This window comes from Nannizzia gypsea, genomic scaffold, assembly GCF_000150975.2.
Source record: "Nannizzia gypsea CBS 118893 supercont1.1 genomic scaffold, whole genome shotgun sequence".
Classification (NCBI taxonomy): domain Eukaryota; kingdom Fungi; phylum Ascomycota; class Eurotiomycetes; order Onygenales; family Arthrodermataceae; genus Nannizzia; species Nannizzia gypsea.
The window spans coordinates 3,049,791-3,067,472 of NW_003345201.1; the positions used below are offsets into that span (position 1 = coordinate 3,049,791).

Genomic DNA, 17,682 nt, shown 5'->3' on the forward strand with positions numbered 1-17,682 from the left:
CAAGCACCAAAAAGGAGGAAAAGATGTCCCTGGCGGAGGAACAAGAGGGATATCATCCCCAGCATCTCGAGCCCAGCGAGTTGGGTACAAAGGAATAGTAAGTCTTTGGCTGTGCTGAAGTACATAACTAGCTTGTGATGGGCAAAGAATCGTGGCTGACGGTGAAACATAGCTGGGAGACGTACTACGACAACTCGCTCGCTCACTTTCTATCCTCTAAGCGGGACGGGAGAAGACGCCGTGATGAGCAGCAGACGGACGGAGATGACGACGAAGACGAAGACCAAGGGGAGGACGACGATTCAGACATAGGGACGTCCTGGTTCAGCGAACACAATGCCCCTCAGAAGGTGCTGGACTTTATGACCTCAGAGAAGTTCCCGCTTGCGCCGGACTACTCGCAGACAGACAGAGAGCCGGACATACTTGACCTGGGGACAGGCAATGGGAGCATGCTGACGCTGTTACGGGAAGAAGGCGGGTTTACAGGGCCCATGGTGGGAGTGGACTATTCGATCAAGAGCATTGAGCTGGCCAGGCAGTTGGCGGGCCAAAGCGACGGTCAGAAAGAAGGAGATGGAGGGATACGGTTCGAGGTATGGGACATTCTTGACCCAAGGCACGAAGAGGACATACGTGGTGGTGTGTTTGGCAAGGAGGTGGACTGGTTCCCGTTCGAGCAGGGCGGGTTTGATATCGTGCTTGACAAGGGCACCTTTGATGCCGTCTCTCTGTCCGCTGAAGGAGGGAGTAGGAGGATATGTGAGAAGTATCCTGGCGTTGCACTCATGTTGGTGAAGAAGGGAGGGTTCTTCATTATTACCAGCTGCAACTGGACGGAGAGCGAGCTGGTCTCATGGTTCACTGCCGGAGACCACGGTGACTGCTTCACGGTGTATGACCGGGTTGAATATCCCAAGTTCCGGTTTGGCGGACAGGAAGGGCAGGGAGTATGTACGATATGCTTCCAGAGGAATAGATAAAAGTGCTTTTATTTTATATCTATATTATTGAGTTATCTAAGTGTGATGATGATGATGATTTACTACCTACTGAGCAGGCCCACGATGCACCATCGAGCTCTGTTCTCTGGTCCTTCGTCCTCTCGAACGGGTTTCCACTCCCTCGTCGTCTCTCCCTCGGTGGAATTCATGTCTCGCTCCCATATCTTCTCGACCACCAGTCCGGCCGAGACGGCCTTTTCAAAGAAGGAGGCTACAATATGTCGACCGGTGTGAAGGCCTGCAACCACCCATGCAATGCCCGCAGCAGGAGTACTGGACGAGGGAGCTAGAAACCAGAGTAAAGTCTGGATCAGGTTCTCGTGCTGGGACGGCATCCATATACAGTCTGCACAAATGATCCGGCTAAACCGTCCCCTGTTGGCAGCCGCAAAGCCAGCCATCTGGTCGAGGAATCTGGTCTCCAGCTCCTCCTCGTCGACGCTGCCGCCCTTGTCCAGGACCCCCCACTGGTACGGCTGGACGGAGATGCGGTGAGAGAGGTGTTTGGGTATGTTCCTGTCGATGTTCGACTGTATCGACCCGTACAGGCTCGGGGCTAGTGGATGATCGGTGACGGTGACGGACTCTGCGCCGGCAAGCACGCTGACGATGGAAGACAGGGCGGTACCTACAATTGCGTTCTCCTGTTAATGAGTTGACAGCAATCTGTCTCTACACACTGCTGCCATGCAGATTTATGTAGATGTTATGCTTTTCTTTGGTTTTGCAGTAGTTGCACTCGCCTGCACCAAGTTCTAGGATATCATGTCCCTTCACGCTCCATACTGAAGCATCATCACCACCATCAGAAGAAGAAGAAAAAGCTCTCTCTATGCCGTCTGTCACCAGCAAGCTCGAGCCCCAGAGAAAGTGAGCAAACAGCGTGCAGGCCTTGTCGACATCTTGTCCTCTCGCCCTCTTCTGCTGCTCTTCTTCTCTTTCTTCCTGCTCCTCCGCCTTGTCCTTATCCAGCGGGTGTATTGGTATCGTCAGGGCGAGGTCTCCAAACGCAGGCGACGAGTAGACGAGCTGCTGCCCTGGCTGGCCGACGCAGGGAGTCGCAGACTCGGGGAAGAGGACGGGCAGGAAGCTGGCAAAGACGTCCTCTGCCTCCTCCTCGTCGTCGCTCCTGAAGCGCGAGAGGAACATCCCGGGTCCTTATTCGTGCGTAGGCAGAGACGAACAGGCTATATCAGCCGTATTATGTATCGTAACTAGTAAAGCAGCTAGCTGTTAGCTGTTAGTCTTGAGATGTTGGTTGAAGCTGAAGTTGAAGTTGAAGTCGAGGTTGATGAAGTTGAAGTTGATCTTCGCCTTCTTCTATGCAACTTCTACAGCCAAACATCTCGCTCTCTACATCCTTCTATCTACATCCTGCCTTTGGTCTTTCTATTCATTCTACATCTTCCTGTCTCTATCTTGCCTGTCGTATTACTTACTTTGATCTACAGCCAAAAATAACCCCCGAAGATCCACCTCGTCGCCATTTTTTATTTTCTTTTCTCTCCACTTTCTGCGTCTTCCTCGACTTCTGCTTCATCTTCGTCTTCATCTACTTCCTTCGTCTTCTACTTCGACCGTCGCCGTCACGAAGAAATGCCTGTCTAGTCCTGCTCGTCCCTGTCGTCCGTCGCCTTGTCGAGATCTTAACTTTGCCCCTGGCGCCGGGCCTTTTTTTTTTTTAAAGGAAGAAAAAAAAAACTACACCTTTTCGCTCCTACAACCAACAACCATCAACCCTCCTCCTCCTCCTCCGCCGCCGCCGCCGCCTCCCTCCCTTCTCCTCCCTCGTCACAGCCCAAGATGGCCTCGTTCAAGGTGCGTACGTCGGCAGAGACACCCTCCAGCGGCCCCGGGATGCTCCAATTCACCATCCGCGGCCGCTGTTGTGGGTGTTTTCCGGGGGGCTTCGTGAAATCCATCGTGGCGAGAACAAAATCACTAACCGAACTCCCTACTTTCTGGCTCTCGTCGACCAGCAGGACTCTTCTTCCTCGCGGCCGCTGCCTCAAGCCATTCCGAACCCTCGCCAGTCCAGCAATGGCCGTACACACTCGCACTCCGTCTCGCTGGGCGCCCTCAACTACAGCCACCGCGTTACTCGACGGAAGAGCATGACCTCGTCCGCCGCCAACAGCAACAGCGCCGCCGCTGCTGCTGCCGCTGCCGCCGTCATCAGCGAGTCTGGCGCCAGCACCGGAGCCCCCATACACACCTCCCACCACCGCCGGGGCCTCAGTCTGCGGCGGGCTGCCGGCCTCGAGTCGACCTCCGCAGGCACGTCGTCCGGGTTCGGGCCCTCCCATGCTGCTAGGAACGGCATGGCTGCAGTCGATCGCAAGCAGGTCCCGGGTTCGTTGAACACCAGTGCCATCACTGAAGAGCTCTCGACGGGAGCACCCACCGGCGGCAGACCGATCAGCATCAAGCACAGAAGCAGGCGGGCTAGTGAGGGCTCGCATCTCATGAAGGGGGAGGGCAAGAGGTCGCTCGTCGAGTTGAAGTGTGACCGCTGCGGGAAGGGGTATAAGCATAGCAGCTGCTTAACCAAGCATATGTGCGTATACCCCGTTTTCCCTTCTTTCATTGCATATGCCTATATGGATTGATATACATATATATGTATCAATTTCTTTTTTGCTCTTGCTTCGTTGCAATGATGTATTGACATATCTGGGGGCATAGGTGGGAACACGACCCGGCATGGGCAGTCACATCAAAGCTCCTCATATCAAAACACCAACAGGTCCAGCTGCTCGAAGCCGCCAGCGTCCTCGTCACCCTCAATGAGCCCGTCTCAGAGGAGCAGGCTGCTCGTGCAGCAGCCAGCGGGAGCGGTGACTCTGACCGTTCGTCAACCTCTCCCACTGTTTCCGGCATATCTGAGCTTCGTGACGGCCTCAGCTCGACCGAGACCACGCCGCCCCCTACCGGTGATGACGGTGCCTTGTCCAAATCCAACGACCCTTACCGCTACCCCAGCAGCCATAGCAGCTATAATAATTATAATCATAATCACTCCTTCTCCCAATCCCTCCAGTCCATTCCGTCAGCCTCCTTCGCCAGCGCAAGCAGCGTTCCTTCCTATTCGCCTGCACGCTCTCACTTCCGCCATTCCAGTACAGATACCAGACCGTCTACCGCAGACACTAACGGTGTCCTCGACGACGATGCCGCCGGTCTCGCTGCTGCAATCGAACTCTGCAACTTCGGCACTCCAAGATCAGGACCCATGGCCATTCCAGAGGAGGTTCCCCCAGTCCCTCCCTTGCCGGCTCGGTTCCTGGGCCAGAGCGTCGGCAGCACAATGGCATTGGCCAACAACCACCCCAATGGCTTCTTTGGAAACAACGGTACCATCTCTGGCCCTTCTAACAGCATGAACTTCTCACACAACAGCGGCAGCAGCGTCTCAGGGGCAACTATAACCGGAAACCTAGCCGCATCCACACCAAGCATCTTTGATGCCTTGCCCATGGCCACACACACGCCTATATCATACCGCGTCTCGGACGAGCGAGACGTCAAGATGGCCGACATAAAACCTGATATCCTTACCCAGCATTCCAACATAAGGAACGACAGCACCAGTCCAGCCAACCATCAGCAGTCAGGCTCTCAAGACGGCGAGTCAGACCGTGGCTCGCCATCCTCGGTCGTACACATGGACGACGACGATGACGGCGTCTTCGGCCACATGGAAGAGTGAATTTCTTTCAACCTACTATATCTTGATTCTTTCTACTTCTCTTTTTCCTTCTATTCTCTTCTTGAAAAAACCACCTATTTTCTTTTAACCTATGGCCGGAGGAATGGAATGACTTATATTATTTACTTCGGAAACGAAACGAACGGAAACCCCCTTGGATATTGAACTGTACCCTTTCTTCCCCATCAATTTCCTTATGCAATTTTTCTTGAATCTTGAACTACTTTTTTCTTCCCCTGTTATGTTTTCGTCGGCTCCCTGTTTTTTTTTTTCTCCTTCCTTCTTGCCAATTTTCATAGTTGCTTGCCACCACTTTACATATATATACGAAAGTTCACAAACACATCAACCAACCAATCAACCAACCAACCAATTTTTAAGAGTTTGATTTCTCGCAGGGAAGCGAAATGCGATAAAAGATTTATCCGACTGATCTTAACTCTATCCATCCAATTATTTACCCATGCGGCGTTCTAGTACCTCGTTCATGCACCAACTTACCATATTTTATTTACTATCCCTGCACACATCCCTCTCCCGTTTATTACGGCTTCCCTTCTTCGTGATTCCTTCTACATCGTTTGATTTCACTCGTCCGCCAACCAAGATGCACTTGTTGGCGTTCCCTCGGTACTAGACGTTCATTCGTCAATTGGGTAGCTTTGGCATCTCCTTTTGGCTGATATCAATTCAACCCATACTTTACATGCCCATCTATGGTAACGATGATACTCTGGATCAATTAAACAATTGTAATTCTCCATCACACGCCAAGGTATGGATGCTGCTTTATAGCCTATCTACTGGCGTGACCAGAATAATAAAATATCAAGAAAAGGTAGTAGTTATGATTAACCACAGTAGAAAAGAAGGGAACAGTGAATGACTGAAAAGAAAGCACTGAAAAATAAAGACTCCGAGCTCGTCATATCTCCCATGATTCATAAGAAATGAACATATAAAACCCCCTCCAAGAGCAAGATGCTAAAGAACCAAATCTCGCCCCGTCCTTAAACCCCATACCGATGAACCGAAAATGAAATAGGAATGAAACGAAAAGGAACATAAGTGATTGACTATGTTGTGTTTTTTGCAGTTGTTGCTTTTGGTTTTAGATCTGCTCCTATCGTCGGCCACTTGTGCGTACGATGCCGTCTGGAGGTATCTTGTCTAGCTTCTTGCGGCATTCAGGACAGTACCATTTGGCCAGGCGGCTGGGGACTTCGGGCAGCCCAACGCAGTCAAGATGAAACCACTCCCTCTCGCACTAGATAGAAATGTGTTAGTATGTGATTTTCTATAAGAATGTAGAAGACAAACAAAGGTGTGGTGCCTTGATAGAGAAAGGATCGCGCAAGAAAGGGGAGATAAGTGACAGTAGCGAAAAACGACACACTTAACAAACAAGCAGCAACACTTCGTTCGACGTCACTCACATCATCGTATTCACAGCATATCATGGTTCCAAAGCTCACATCTCCGCAGAGACAATACCGTGGTTCGTTTGGATCAATCTCTTCAACCACGCCATCCTCATCGATACGGATATCCTCGGACTTGGACGATATATTGTTGTCCTTTTGGTCTCTCTTCTTCTTAACTGCCGGTTTGGCTTTCCGTTTGCCTATGCTTACTGCCGAACCCCCGTTCTCTCCGGCAGTTACAGGGCCAGGGGCAGGCCGTTTGCTGCGTCGTCCAGCTGCTGTTACTGCGGCAGTTGTTGTTGCGGTTCCGGTGGCTGTGATGGCTGTTTGGTTATTAGTGATGTCCCTGATGGCTGGAGTTGTGCTCTTACGCCGGAGACGTTCACGGGTGGTAGAATCGATCGATCCGGAGGTAATTGAACGGCGACGGGATGATGTCCTGGCAACAGCGGGAGGAGTAGCGCTGCGTACGACCTTGGAAACACCAGATAAACGGCGGCGAGTCGAGGATTCAACAGCCGATTTTGGTTCAGCAGGGGAAGTCATGGGGGAAGATATCTTGGAGCCTGGCCTGGGTGGAAGGACAGGGAGTTTCAGTGATATGGTAGGCTTAGCAGATTTCTTCATCCCAGCGGGAGGCTGGTTCTCAGCGGCGGGCATTGTGAGCTGTAGCCTTTTGGGAGCAGGTTTGGTCGACGGACTGGCCCCGGCTGATACAGGTCTTGAGCCGCCCTTTTCTTGCCCAGAGGGTACGGCATCAACTAATTCATCTAGTTTTCTCTTCTTAGACGTGCTCGGTTTTGTCTTTAGCTTAGGCGTAGCTGTTGAATCATTAGCTAGAGAGGGAGCATTATGATTATTAGTATTGCCTGAAGATCCAGTGTTTTGAACGCTATCAGGAACAACAGATGGCGCAAATGGAGCGGGTAGTGTGGGAGCCGAAGTCTGTGATGGCTGCGCAGGACTCGAGAACAGATTCTTGAAGGTAGAGCCAATATTTCCAAGACGTTTGGCTGCCATTTCCGCCTCCGCAGCGGCAAGGGCAGCGGCTTGTTCCCGAGCCAGGCTCTCACGCTTCTGCTTCTTTGCTTCGTTGAGTTTCATACCTCGATTGAGAATGGTTTTGCTTTCCTCGTTCCTTAACTGCGGCGGCATTCCAGCACCTTTGAAGGCGGGTATACTAGGGGAATAAGTGTTCATGATATCATCACAATCCACAAAATCGGTGCCTTCCTCCTCGGCCTTTTGTTTGGCAGCCAGATAGCCATCCCAACCACGAGATCCCAGGGCCAGTTCTCGCTGTATCATGACATCGCTAGGCTGCCAGACTATGTTCTTCTTCATCTTTTTCCGTAGTCTTGCCATTTCCCATTCTGTCAATCGTAGCCATGGCCGATACTCACCACCAATTACGGCGTCCTCGGGAGGGGGTTCCAAAATGGGCGCTGGTTTGGCTGCGTCGGCAGCCGACTTGTTTGTAGGCTGTGTCGACTTTTGTTTCTTGGGTTGTTTTTCCTTCTTTGTCTTTTCCAGGACTTGATCCGGATGTAGACCAAAGGATGGGCCGCCCGCTACTGGGCTTTCCAGTAGTGCAACGCCGGCCTTAGAAGTGGCCGGTGGTTTTTGGCTCCTCGACTTTTTCTGTGATGTTGTATCTTGACGACGAGCAGTTCCTGAAGTCTTCTGACCGTCCACTCGAAGGGTGATCCGAGGCGCTGTACCTGTCCCTTCTGCGGTGCCTGGTCTCTTTTCAGTCGTAGCTTCTTCCTCCTTTATCGAGCCTAGATTCGCCAGTATCGTGCATAGCTTAGATTTTATATTCCCGAGACGATCAACGTAGTGGTCCACAAGATCATAGAGACGGCAAGACTCTGCAAAGGCCGATTCACGGGCGTTGACTGCGCGCCGTAGCTGCTCTGATATCTGCTTGCGTAGTATATGCGGCTGCGGGCGAGACTCTGCGGGGAGCCGCCTCAGCAAAGATATTGTCATTGCTTGCGAAAATTCGCCTAATAGTGTCACATATACCGTTCATCGAGGCCGCGAATCAAAGTCAGGGAGCGGACCAGGTCGGAGGGCAGGTACTCGGTGTAGTCAATGAAGTCCGTCACGGTAGCTTGCGCATCAGGATCCGATGGCCCTTCGATGAACAGCTCGCCCAGCGCACTCGACTCCGGCATCTTGCCGTCCTCTTCTTTTCTTCGTCTTCTGTTCGTATTCTTCTTCTCTCGGCTGCGGGGAGAAAGTCGCGCGCGGTTTTCACTGTTAAAGCTGTTGGCGATACATCTGCAGGGGCGAGAAGTGACGTGACAGACTGCCGGTCGATGAACAGAGCTGCAGCTTCAGCTTCGGCCGATTCGCCTGATGCTGCGTATCTCTCTCTCTCTCTCTCTGGATCTTCGCTTTGCCTTGTTTCCGCTTCTTCTTCACTGTCTTCTGCTCTGCTTTGCGCGGTGGCTCCGAGCTGTTTCTTCGCTAATCGCGTCTGGCGGCAAAATCTTCATCCGCCCCGATTAGGAATATTTCGACTTCATCTGCTTCTACGCTGCAAAAACACTGCTCAGCCCGTTGTGAATCTTTGATCGTACACTCAGCTATGAAGTCTCAAGATAATAATACCAGCATATGCTATACAGACAAAAATGGAAAAAGCGGTCTGGTATCTAGACAATGCGCGGTTTACCACCCGAGCTTCACGGTTTCTTCTATCCAATCTGCGCCGTAGTGCCTCCTGAAGTGATGATGGAGATATCCTGCAATCACTCTTCCTACATCCTCCCATTCTCCATCTTCTGCCTCCAGTTTGCTTAGAGGAACGATATCCAAAGCATGGCCAGCCCAGCGGCCCTTACTTGTGTCAGTCCATATGGTCATGGCGAAGACTGCCTCGCTGAAACCGATACCCATAATAAACGGCCCACTGATGTAGCCAGGATGCAAGGCAATGTCAGTAGAGCGGATGTACTGGCGCACCGTCAGACTTCTTAGAACCCATATGTCGCCGGGCTCAGTCTTGTAGAGATTGGCCGGGCAAGGGTTAATGATGGTTAACAGGTCAACCGGGTAGTATGCTCCGGTCCTGATATATGTATTAGCTGGCATACGGAGGTCGGGAGGCAGGCAATCTTTGATTACATCCCTAGTCTTCCCAAAAAACGCCCAGGCCTGATGCACCAGTGTTGAAAGTAATTCTATTGAGGAAATCCGGGGTGGGCGGGGCGGTACAGGGTCTGACGGCTGCACTGGAATACGGTTGGCCTCTTCGTTAAGTCTGAATGCTAATGGCTGCAGAATTTGGCTCACCGTCGAGCCATTGCCGTTTGCATAAATTGAATCGATATCATCCTCTAGAGCCGAATGAGCACCGTTTGAATGACCTTGATTAATCCCATTTTGCCGTCTTGAGCGCAACCTATCAGCCCGCCGTCGCATCCGTTCCGGCAGCCTCCCAGTATGTCTGTATGGTTGTCGAGAATCAGTTTGATTTCCATTTACTTGACTTGGATTATTCCCATTTGGACCTAGGCTTGGGAGCATTCTAGGAATGAACCAATCTTCCCGGTCTGGACCTAAGCCTGGTGGTACTAAAGGAGCAACCCTTCTTGTCGGACTCAATTCTAGGCCTGGGGGTAGCCTTATAGGGCGAGACTCATTTGTCTCGTTCATATGTAGGCTTGGGAGTGGTCTTCTAGGTTGAAGCCCATCTATCTGGCTTTCAACCTCGTTTGAGCTCCTCCCTGGACTGACCCCATTCGTTGGGCTTTGAAAAAGCCGGCTGTGTCCGTTTGCAATGCCGTTTTGCTGGATTCTCGTCGACCTTAAACGGATCCTGGTTCCCCGTGCTCGAAGCAGTGTGTCTATGTTCCGCTCATATTCGTCTCCTTCGGCCGGTTCGTCTGGACGGTAGGTTCCCAGCAGTGTTCTTCCTTCCCCTCCACAGATGATAGGCGTATTAACCCAGGTACCCAGAGAGCTGATACTAAACTTCATGAGGGTAGGCCATGCTGCTGCCCACGCCTCGGAGCAGGTGAGTCCGAAATGAAGAACGTCGATTATATGCATGCCTGTGATAATCATTTGCATGATCTGGAGAGGCAGCATCCTGATTATAGAACGGGGATTCTGTTGGATGGTCTCTGATACTGTTGTCTCATTCTCCGGATCCAAGTCACACATCATAACGCCGGGGCGTGTAGTAAAATTCGGTTTTGCGAGAAGCAGAAAGACTCCAGGGGCGCCTTTGAGCAGCATCATTCCAGTACCCCGTTCTATGTATGGGTGTATTTCTCGAATACGTGGCGCGACGTATAGGAGTTTCTGGCCTCGGCCAATTTCGCTATAGGGAGAGAATTCCATGTTTTCAAGTGCTTGATAACTGATAGCTAATAGCTAATACTGGAGAACGAATGATAGGATATGGTTTAGATGGGAGAATTTACGGGTGGACGAAATTTGTACGGAGAAATCGTTTCTATATGCCGTTAGACCTACGCCTACTGCTGAGCAACGACGACTGAAGCTTCAACAGGACCATAAACTATATGCATGGCAGGAGCGGCTATCTGGATATTTATTTGTTTACATGCTGTATACTTGCACCTGCCAAAGCTGCCAATCTATGTCATATTCGCCACTGAGTAGTAGCTATATAAGAAGTATCAATCGCCGCCGAAAATCCAGTAGTTGGAAACAATTACGAATGCCGGATAAACGGATCGATGGTTCCGACATCCTTGGACTGCGGGAGTTTAACTAGCTAGGCATTACAGTGTAGCCATAGTATACACGGCGTTCTATTTCTCTTGATCGATCCTATCAGCTACTTCTATTGCCTGCAGTGAGGCGTAGAGGGCGTATATTGAGCAGCACGCCGGTGACCAAGACACTTTATACAATTATCCCACCGCCGAGGATATCATAAACAACCCCGCCTACATCCGAGTAACTAGTGACTCCTTCTCGGCAAATCCGGACCAGACGTGTAAGGAGCTGTGCTCAACATTGCATGAACAATGGGCCATCTAGTATGCGTAGCGACCTGTTCACTTCGAAACTGGGCTCTTGACTTCGAAGGAAATACCAAACGCATCATCGAGAGCATCCACAAAGCAAAGGCTGCCGGCGCGACTCTCAGAGTCGGCCCCGAACTTGAAATATGCGGCTACTCGTGCCTCGACCATTTTTTTGAGGCAGATCTATATCTTCATTGCTGGGAGATGCTATGCATCATTCTTAAGGACAGAAGCTGTGATGGTATTCTTCTCGACATAGGTATGCCGGTGATGCACCGCAACAACCGATTCAATTGCCGCGTCATCTGTCTGAACGGAAAGATCTTGCTTATCAGACCGAAGCTGTGGCTTGCTAATGATGGAATATATCGAGAAATGAGACATTTCATACCCTGGGTTGGACCAAGGCATGTCGAGGAATATTACCTGCCTAGGATGGTGAAGAAGATCCAAGGCACGACCAAAGTGCCAATAGGTGATGCGGTGATATCGACGACAGATACGTGTGTTGGTATGGAAACGTGTGAAGAGCTGTTTACGCCGCAGTCCCCTCATAACGATATGAGCTTGAACGGGGTGGAGATTATGACCAATTCGTCCGGGTCCCATCATACGTTGAGAAAGCTTCATGTTCGGGTCAGTCTTATCCTGGAAGCTACGAGGAAGAATGGTGGTATTTACTTATACTCGAACCATTTGGGTTGCGATGGGGATCGTCTTTATTTCGATGGTAGTGCGATGATCATCGTGAATGGAAGTCTGGTTGCACAGGGAAATCAGTTCACGCTTGACGATGTTGATGTTGTCACTGCAGTTATAGACCTGGAGGAAGTTCGGTCGTATCGATGCACCCCGTCTCGAGGCCACCAGGCTATGAAGGCCGGTGTTTATACTCGGGTAGAGACTGAATTTAGCCTCAGCTCCGACATAGGCGACCGCGACACTAGCCTACGGCCTAGCCTGGTGATTGAGCCGCGTTACTACTATCCAGAGGAAGAAATTGCGCTGTCCACGGGCTGCTGGCTATGGGATTACCTCCGACGTTCTGGCACTGCAGGATACCTCTTACCGCTATCCGGAGGAATCGATAGTTGTGCTACGGCAATGACTGTCTTCTCAATGTGTCAGCTTGTCATCGATGCCATCAAGGCGGGAAATGAACAAGTCATCAAGGACTGCAAACGATTAGCGGACTATACACTGGAGCTACCAAACACACCGCAGGAGCTATGCCACCAATTATTCCACACTATATACATGGGCATGTCGAAGCAGTCCTCCAAGGAAACCCGCGAGCGAGCACGGGAACTTTCGAAAGCTATTGGTTCCTATCACATAGATCTAGACATTGATGATGTCTACGAGGCCCAGAAAAACCTGGTTGTTAAATATCTAGATTTCGACCCCAAGTTCAGGAGCCAAGGCGGGACCAACGCGGAGAATCTCATGCTGCAAAATATCCAAGCTCGCAGCCGCATGGTTACCGCGTACGAGTTCGCCCAGCTGCTCCCCACCACCCGCAAGAGGCCACACGGCGGGGCCCTACTTGTTCTAGGATCTGCAAATGTCGGAGAGGCACTTCGCGGCTACTACACTAAATACGACTGTTCTAGCGCTGACATCAACCCTATCGGCGGCCTTGATAAAAGTGACCTCAAACGATTCATTGCATGGGCCGAGAAATCCTACGCCATTCCTTGCCTGCGCGGTTTCCTCGAAGCTACCCCCACAGCCGAGCTCGAACCTATCACCGAACAGTACGTTCAGAGTGATGAGGCAGATATGGGCATGACCTACGATGAACTGACTACCTTTGGTCGACTGCGAAAATGCAACAAACTTGGGCCGTATGGAATGTTCCAGCGCCTTGTGCATGACTGGAACCACCTCACTCCTCAACAGGTGGCTGAGAAGGTCAAGAGGTTCTACCATTATTACGCCATCAATCGGCACAAGATGACGACCCTGACGCCTGCTCTGCACTCCAATGACTACAGTCCTGATGACAATCGGTTTGATTTGAGGCCGTTCCTGTATTTTCCATTTTACCAGTCATGGGGCTTCAAGAAAATTGACGAGGAGCTGGCACATATTAAGAAACAGGCTAAACAGTGAATAATAGGCCATTGTTGGGAGGCGCCATTTGTACAGTTCACAAATTGGAGGGAGCAAAAGAAAGCAGCCGGCCCTGGGTCTCTGGTTCCATGGAAATGTGAATAATTAGTTTTAGACTTCAATACCGGCTCTTGCGAGAGCGCATTCCGGCCATATCTCCCTCTTCTAATCCGCTCGCCCATCTGTACGGGGCACTCCGTATGCGGTTTATGCCTGGTATGGAGTATGAAAGCGACTCCGGCTTCATCCCAAGCTGCGTCGGCCGACGCCTTCGAAACGGCCAAAGAGGGCCAAAAGGACAGGCCCGGCTGTCTAAAAAACCATCACGTGCTCTAGACCGCTGACTCATCTTATTAGTCAACGAACAAGTATCTCCGCCAAGGTCTATTTGATCGTCAACCGTTACTCTTCTCATAATCAAGCACAATGCCCGTCATCCCAGTGAGCCAGGAGGATATCTCACGCATTACTTCATCCAAGGTAAGGATGATCGATATAGCAATATCAGCATTTAAAATGTATTGAATGTATCGGATGCTAAACACGTCTCTTTAAGCCTGGAGGAGAAGATACGAACTCGCAGAAGCAATCCAAGGACGACAAAAATGCGAATGCAACGGATAAAGACCAAAGTCGCAGCAGCGGCCAGCAGAGGCAGGAAAGCCAGCAGGGCCAGAAGTAGTGTATGTCTTGGTTGATCTTAAAAAGGGTTCAAAGATGAAATGAATATCAATCAAATCAATTGATGCAACGCTGGCTTGGATATTCTTTCTTTGTTTGTATATCTTTCTTGTCAGAGATGGTGTTGAGGTAGGAGAGAGAAGTAGAAGTAGGAGATAAGATGGAACAACACGATGAGAAGCAAAAGGAGACAAGGAGACAATAAAAGGGAGGGGAGATCATCACGTCGTGTAAATGTCTTTTTTGGGGGGTCGTAACTTCGTACCATGTCATGCCATGCCATGCCATGCCAGGCCATGCCAGGCCATCTATCTATCAAATGCTCCCCTGGATTTAACCTGCCAACGAACTCCAACATAATATCAAATTACCAGAATCCTCCTCTTGGTGATAGTGGTGATAGTGTGGTGTTAATGTATTACTCAGGGACGATCATGGCATCAATCCTGGTCTGAAACCGTTGAACCATCTGTACAGCGGCCTTTCTACGGTCTCTCAACGGCCGCGACGAACCAACGGTGATTTCATCTGCTCGGGCAAGGACCCGCTCCATTGCCTCGTTTAGTCTGCGCTGCTCCTTGTTTATTAACCGTACATCTGCGGGCGGATGCATGATGAACTCAGTGCACAGCGGTACCAGCTTGCCTGTTACATGTTTCTCGAAGATGGCAAGCATGTCAGCAGGAGAGTGGGATGCTAGGAAGGGAGGGCAAGGGGTAGGCGGCCGGTTAGGCACAACATATGCCTTGTTAGGCTTTGGTTTTTGTTTGGGTTTAGGTTTGGAAGACGGTATGGATGTAGGGGTGGTGACGGAGGGAGGAGTAGATGCCGCTGTAGACGCGGAGGTTGTGGAGGTTGAGTCTGAGGTGTAGGTCGACGAGCTGACTGTGCTGCTGACGGACGGCGAAGGGTGAGAGGTAGCGTATGGCCGTGGCTCCCGGCAGATGTTTGGCAGAGGGTCATAGGTTGGAGGCGGGGAGGGATAGGGGGGTACAGTTGGGTATATGTATGTATATCTTGGGGGAGATGGCGGCCGGGCCTGGCGAGCGTGGGTCTTTTCCCGGGGGGTAATGGTTTCCTTTGGTGTCGCAGGCTCCCTCACTGGCTGCGGCTGCTGCTGCACAGGCTGTACAGGAGAAGGCCGCTGCTTCGACTTCCGTCGGGGCTTTCTATCAGGAGAGACGGGCGAGGGGTCTCTTGGTTTGCGCTCGCGACGGACAGACTTTCGTCGTTCCTGGCGAGCTTGTTTGGGTGGCGAGCGGCCGCGTCGAACTGGCGACGGCTTGTAGTAGTACCTCTCGTCCTCTGATTCATCTTCGTCTAGGACTGGGACTGGGGCTTGGACTTCGACTTTCTGCGGTCGTAACTGCGGTTGTGGTCGGGAGGGAAGAGGAGGAGGGGGCGGCGGCAGGGATGATGATGGTGGCTGCTGCTGCTCCTCTTCGTCTTCGTCTTCGCTGTCCGAGACGGGGATCAATTGAGCCTCCCGCCAGCCGTCGATCATGTTGCTGCTCCCGCCGTACACTCCCTCTGTATATCCGGGCATGACGACTGCGACGACCTCAGAGAACTGCTTCAGGCCCTGCGACTTTGCACTGGCGTCGTCGTTGTTCATCAGGCGGCCCTTGTACATCAGCTTTATCCTGCTGGCGTCTGCGATCTTGAGCGTCTGGCCGGCCAACCGCCGTATATCGCTGACGTGCAACCGGCCATCGTCGACGGAGAAGGCAGGGAACTCGAAGCTCCAGGACTCATTCTGGCATTTGAAGATGAGGATGTCTGGCAGCTCGCCGTCTTCCGGCGAGGGAGCAGCCAGCTGTTGTGCGCGCAGACGGACTTCGGCCGGGTTCATCTTGCTGCTGCTGCTGTTGGTGTTGGTGTTGGTGTTGCTGTAGACGCGAGGGGTAGCGAAGTAGTAGCCGCTGTTGTTGGTGTGATTGCTGCTGGCAGTGCTTGCGCCGCTGATGCTGCTGCCGCCGCCGCCGTAGGAGCCATAGTGGGCTGTGTAGCCGTAGGGGTCGTAGGGGGAGGACGGAGGGGAGGAGTAGTAGGCGGCGTAGTCGGCGTCTAGGGGGCTGTCCCAGAGGCCGCTTCGCCGGTGGCCGCGGCGAGAGGCCATGATGTCTACCCGGACGACGCAGACAGGACTGAGAGAGACAGCGACGAGGAAGACGAGGGAGAAGAGGAGGAGGAAGAGGAGAAAGAAGAAGACGAAGAAGAAAAGGAAGAAGAGAAGAGGAAAAAGCAACGACGCCGACGGGGAAGACGAGATGCTTGCATGGATTGAAGGTGGAAAAGGCGACGCTAGCTGCTGTACATGCAGGCGAGCGAGATGCGAAAGAAGCGCTGGTTGCCAATGAAACAGACGGCGGGACCCAGAGTAGTTAAAGGACGGTTACTAGGACGAGCAGACGCAGCAGAAGAAGCAAAGGACGACGGAGAAGAAGGAAAGAAAGCAGTCAAGGCCGGTGACGGTCACTCTGAATTCAATTATCGACAGTCAAGTAGAGGCGAGACACGTATGAAGCGTTGCATGCATGCCCAGAAGCGAGTCTACAGCGCAAGGGAAAAAGTGAATAATAACACATGTGCGGCTCTGCGGCGGCCGCCCGTTTCAGGGTGTGGGCTTTGTCTATATATTAACACAGGGGAAAGAGAGAGGAAGCAGAAGTAGAAGAAGAAGAGGACGCCTTGCAAATGCAGAGTTTGTTAGCATGATCGCCAGAGAGAAAGAGAAAAGGAAAGGAACCTCGAATAGAAGGAGATGAAGAAGGAGAAGGAGAAGGAGAAGCAGCTAGAGCCGCACTCCACCGGAGCCACCGCCGAACCATCTGGCAAAGGCAGATGAGTCGGTGGATGGAGAGGACGAGGAAGGGCCAGGCCCGGCCTCGTCATCGGTGCCGCCCATCCATCGAGGCCGCTTGAAGCCTGCGTCGACATCCTGGAGCCACTTGGGCGTGCTGGCGGTGTCGATGGTGTTGCGTACGCGGTGGGCAAACGACTGGAAGAACCCCTCGTCTTCGTCGTCGTCCTCGTCTGCCGGCCGTGTAGTAGAAATAGAGGTAGAATTAGAGATGGGATTGATATTAGTATTGGTAGAAGCGCGTGCTGCTGGAGTAGTGGTAGCGGCGGCGGTGGTGCTGGACGGCGGTGCATCTCTGTAACGTGGTAAGGTGTCTGGTATGGTGCCCCCGTGGGCGGCCCTGGGAGTTCTCGTGCTGGACAGGCCGAGATACCCTGGCCCGTTCAACTCGGTTTCGACCAGGGAACGGCCCTCCCGCCACCCGCCGGTTCCAAAACCGGACGGGTTGTCCTCCTCTTCCTCGTCGTTGATCTCCATGTCTCCCAGGCCAATCAGCCCCTTGACTTTGCCGTAGAGGTTGAACATCGTGGCAGCAACAGGCAGGAGGATGAAGAGTGGGAAGAACAGGTCGAATCCCTCTCCAAGGAGGGTCAGGTTGATTCCTTTACCCAAAAAGTCGTAGAAGGTCGTTCGTAGCTGGAGGTCTCTGGGCAAGAGAGTGAGGAAGTTGTAGGCCAGAGGGACGGTGAGACGGGCGACCTGGCCGGCGTACCAGCAGGCAGACTCAGGGTAAGTGTTGCGAGGAACGAGAGCCCGGTTGCCCCATACCTGAGCGTCTGAGATGCCTGTCCCAGCGGCAGCACAGAGGTAGAGCAGCCAGACAGAGGTAAGAAGCTGGGAAGGGAAGCCGACGGGCCCAGACGAGGGAGTGGTG

At 52.1% G+C, this 17,682-nt stretch overlaps 8 protein-coding genes across 8 annotated transcripts in view; 3 read left to right on the forward strand and 5 right to left on the reverse strand.

The window, feature by feature from the left end:
• Window positions 1-23: 23 nt before the first annotated feature.
• On the forward strand, window positions 24-983 carry MGYG_01117 (hypothetical protein; the record flags this gene model as incomplete). Its single annotated transcript, XM_003176985.1, has 2 exons — window positions 24-97; window positions 173-983. The coding sequence occupies 2 exons, from the start codon at window positions 24-26 to the stop codon at window positions 981-983; spliced, it is 885 nt and encodes a 294-aa protein (XP_003177033.1).
• A 62-nt stretch (window positions 984-1,045) lies between these two features.
• MGYG_01118 (hypothetical protein) lies at window positions 1,046-2,153 on the reverse strand (the record flags this gene model as incomplete). Its single annotated transcript, XM_003176986.1, has 2 exons — window positions 1,046-1,632; window positions 1,685-2,153. 2 exons carry the CDS (start codon window positions 2,151-2,153, stop codon window positions 1,046-1,048), a joined length of 1,056 nt encoding a protein of 351 aa, XP_003177034.1.
• A 654-nt stretch (window positions 2,154-2,807) lies between these two features.
• MGYG_01119 (hypothetical protein) lies at window positions 2,808-4,713 on the forward strand (the record flags this gene model as incomplete). Its single annotated transcript, XM_003176987.1, has 3 exons — window positions 2,808-2,822; window positions 2,987-3,561; window positions 3,690-4,713. The coding sequence occupies 3 exons, from the start codon at window positions 2,808-2,810 to the stop codon at window positions 4,711-4,713; spliced, it is 1,614 nt and encodes a 537-aa protein (XP_003177035.1).
• Window positions 4,714-5,836: 1,123 nt separating this feature from the next.
• MGYG_01120 (hypothetical protein) lies at window positions 5,837-8,317 on the reverse strand (the record flags this gene model as incomplete). The annotated part of the gene is made up of 3 exons (XM_003176988.1): window positions 5,837-5,980; window positions 6,150-8,109; window positions 8,166-8,317. 3 exons carry the CDS (start codon window positions 8,315-8,317, stop codon window positions 5,837-5,839), a joined length of 2,256 nt encoding a protein of 751 aa, XP_003177036.1.
• Window positions 8,318-8,816: 499 nt separating this feature from the next.
• On the reverse strand, window positions 8,817-10,493 carry MGYG_01121 (hypothetical protein; the record flags this gene model as incomplete). Its single annotated transcript, XM_003176989.1, has 1 exon — window positions 8,817-10,493. One exon carries the CDS (start codon window positions 10,491-10,493, stop codon window positions 8,817-8,819), a length of 1,677 nt encoding a protein of 558 aa, XP_003177037.1.
• A 656-nt stretch (window positions 10,494-11,149) lies between these two features.
• MGYG_01122 (glutamine-dependent NAD(+) synthetase) lies at window positions 11,150-13,264 on the forward strand (the record flags this gene model as incomplete). The annotated part of the gene is made up of 1 exon (XM_003176990.1): window positions 11,150-13,264. One exon carries the CDS (start codon window positions 11,150-11,152, stop codon window positions 13,262-13,264), a length of 2,115 nt encoding a protein of 704 aa, XP_003177038.1.
• Window positions 13,265-14,363: 1,099 nt separating this feature from the next.
• Window positions 14,364-16,064, reverse strand: MGYG_01124 (hypothetical protein; the record flags this gene model as incomplete). The annotated part of the gene is made up of 1 exon (XM_003176991.1): window positions 14,364-16,064. The coding sequence occupies one exon, from the start codon at window positions 16,062-16,064 to the stop codon at window positions 14,364-14,366; it is 1,701 nt and encodes a 566-aa protein (XP_003177039.1).
• Window positions 16,065-16,739: 675 nt separating this feature from the next.
• Window positions 16,740-17,682, reverse strand: part of MGYG_01125 (LMBR1 domain-containing protein) — a gene marked incomplete at both ends in the record, with an annotated part of 2,408 nt that continues 1,465 nt past the window's right edge. Inside the window, one exon of the mRNA XM_003176992.1 lies at window positions 16,740-17,593. Coding sequence (XP_003177040.1) covers window positions 16,740-17,593 — 854 coding nt within the window. The remainder of the gene's footprint in view (window positions 17,594-17,682) is intronic.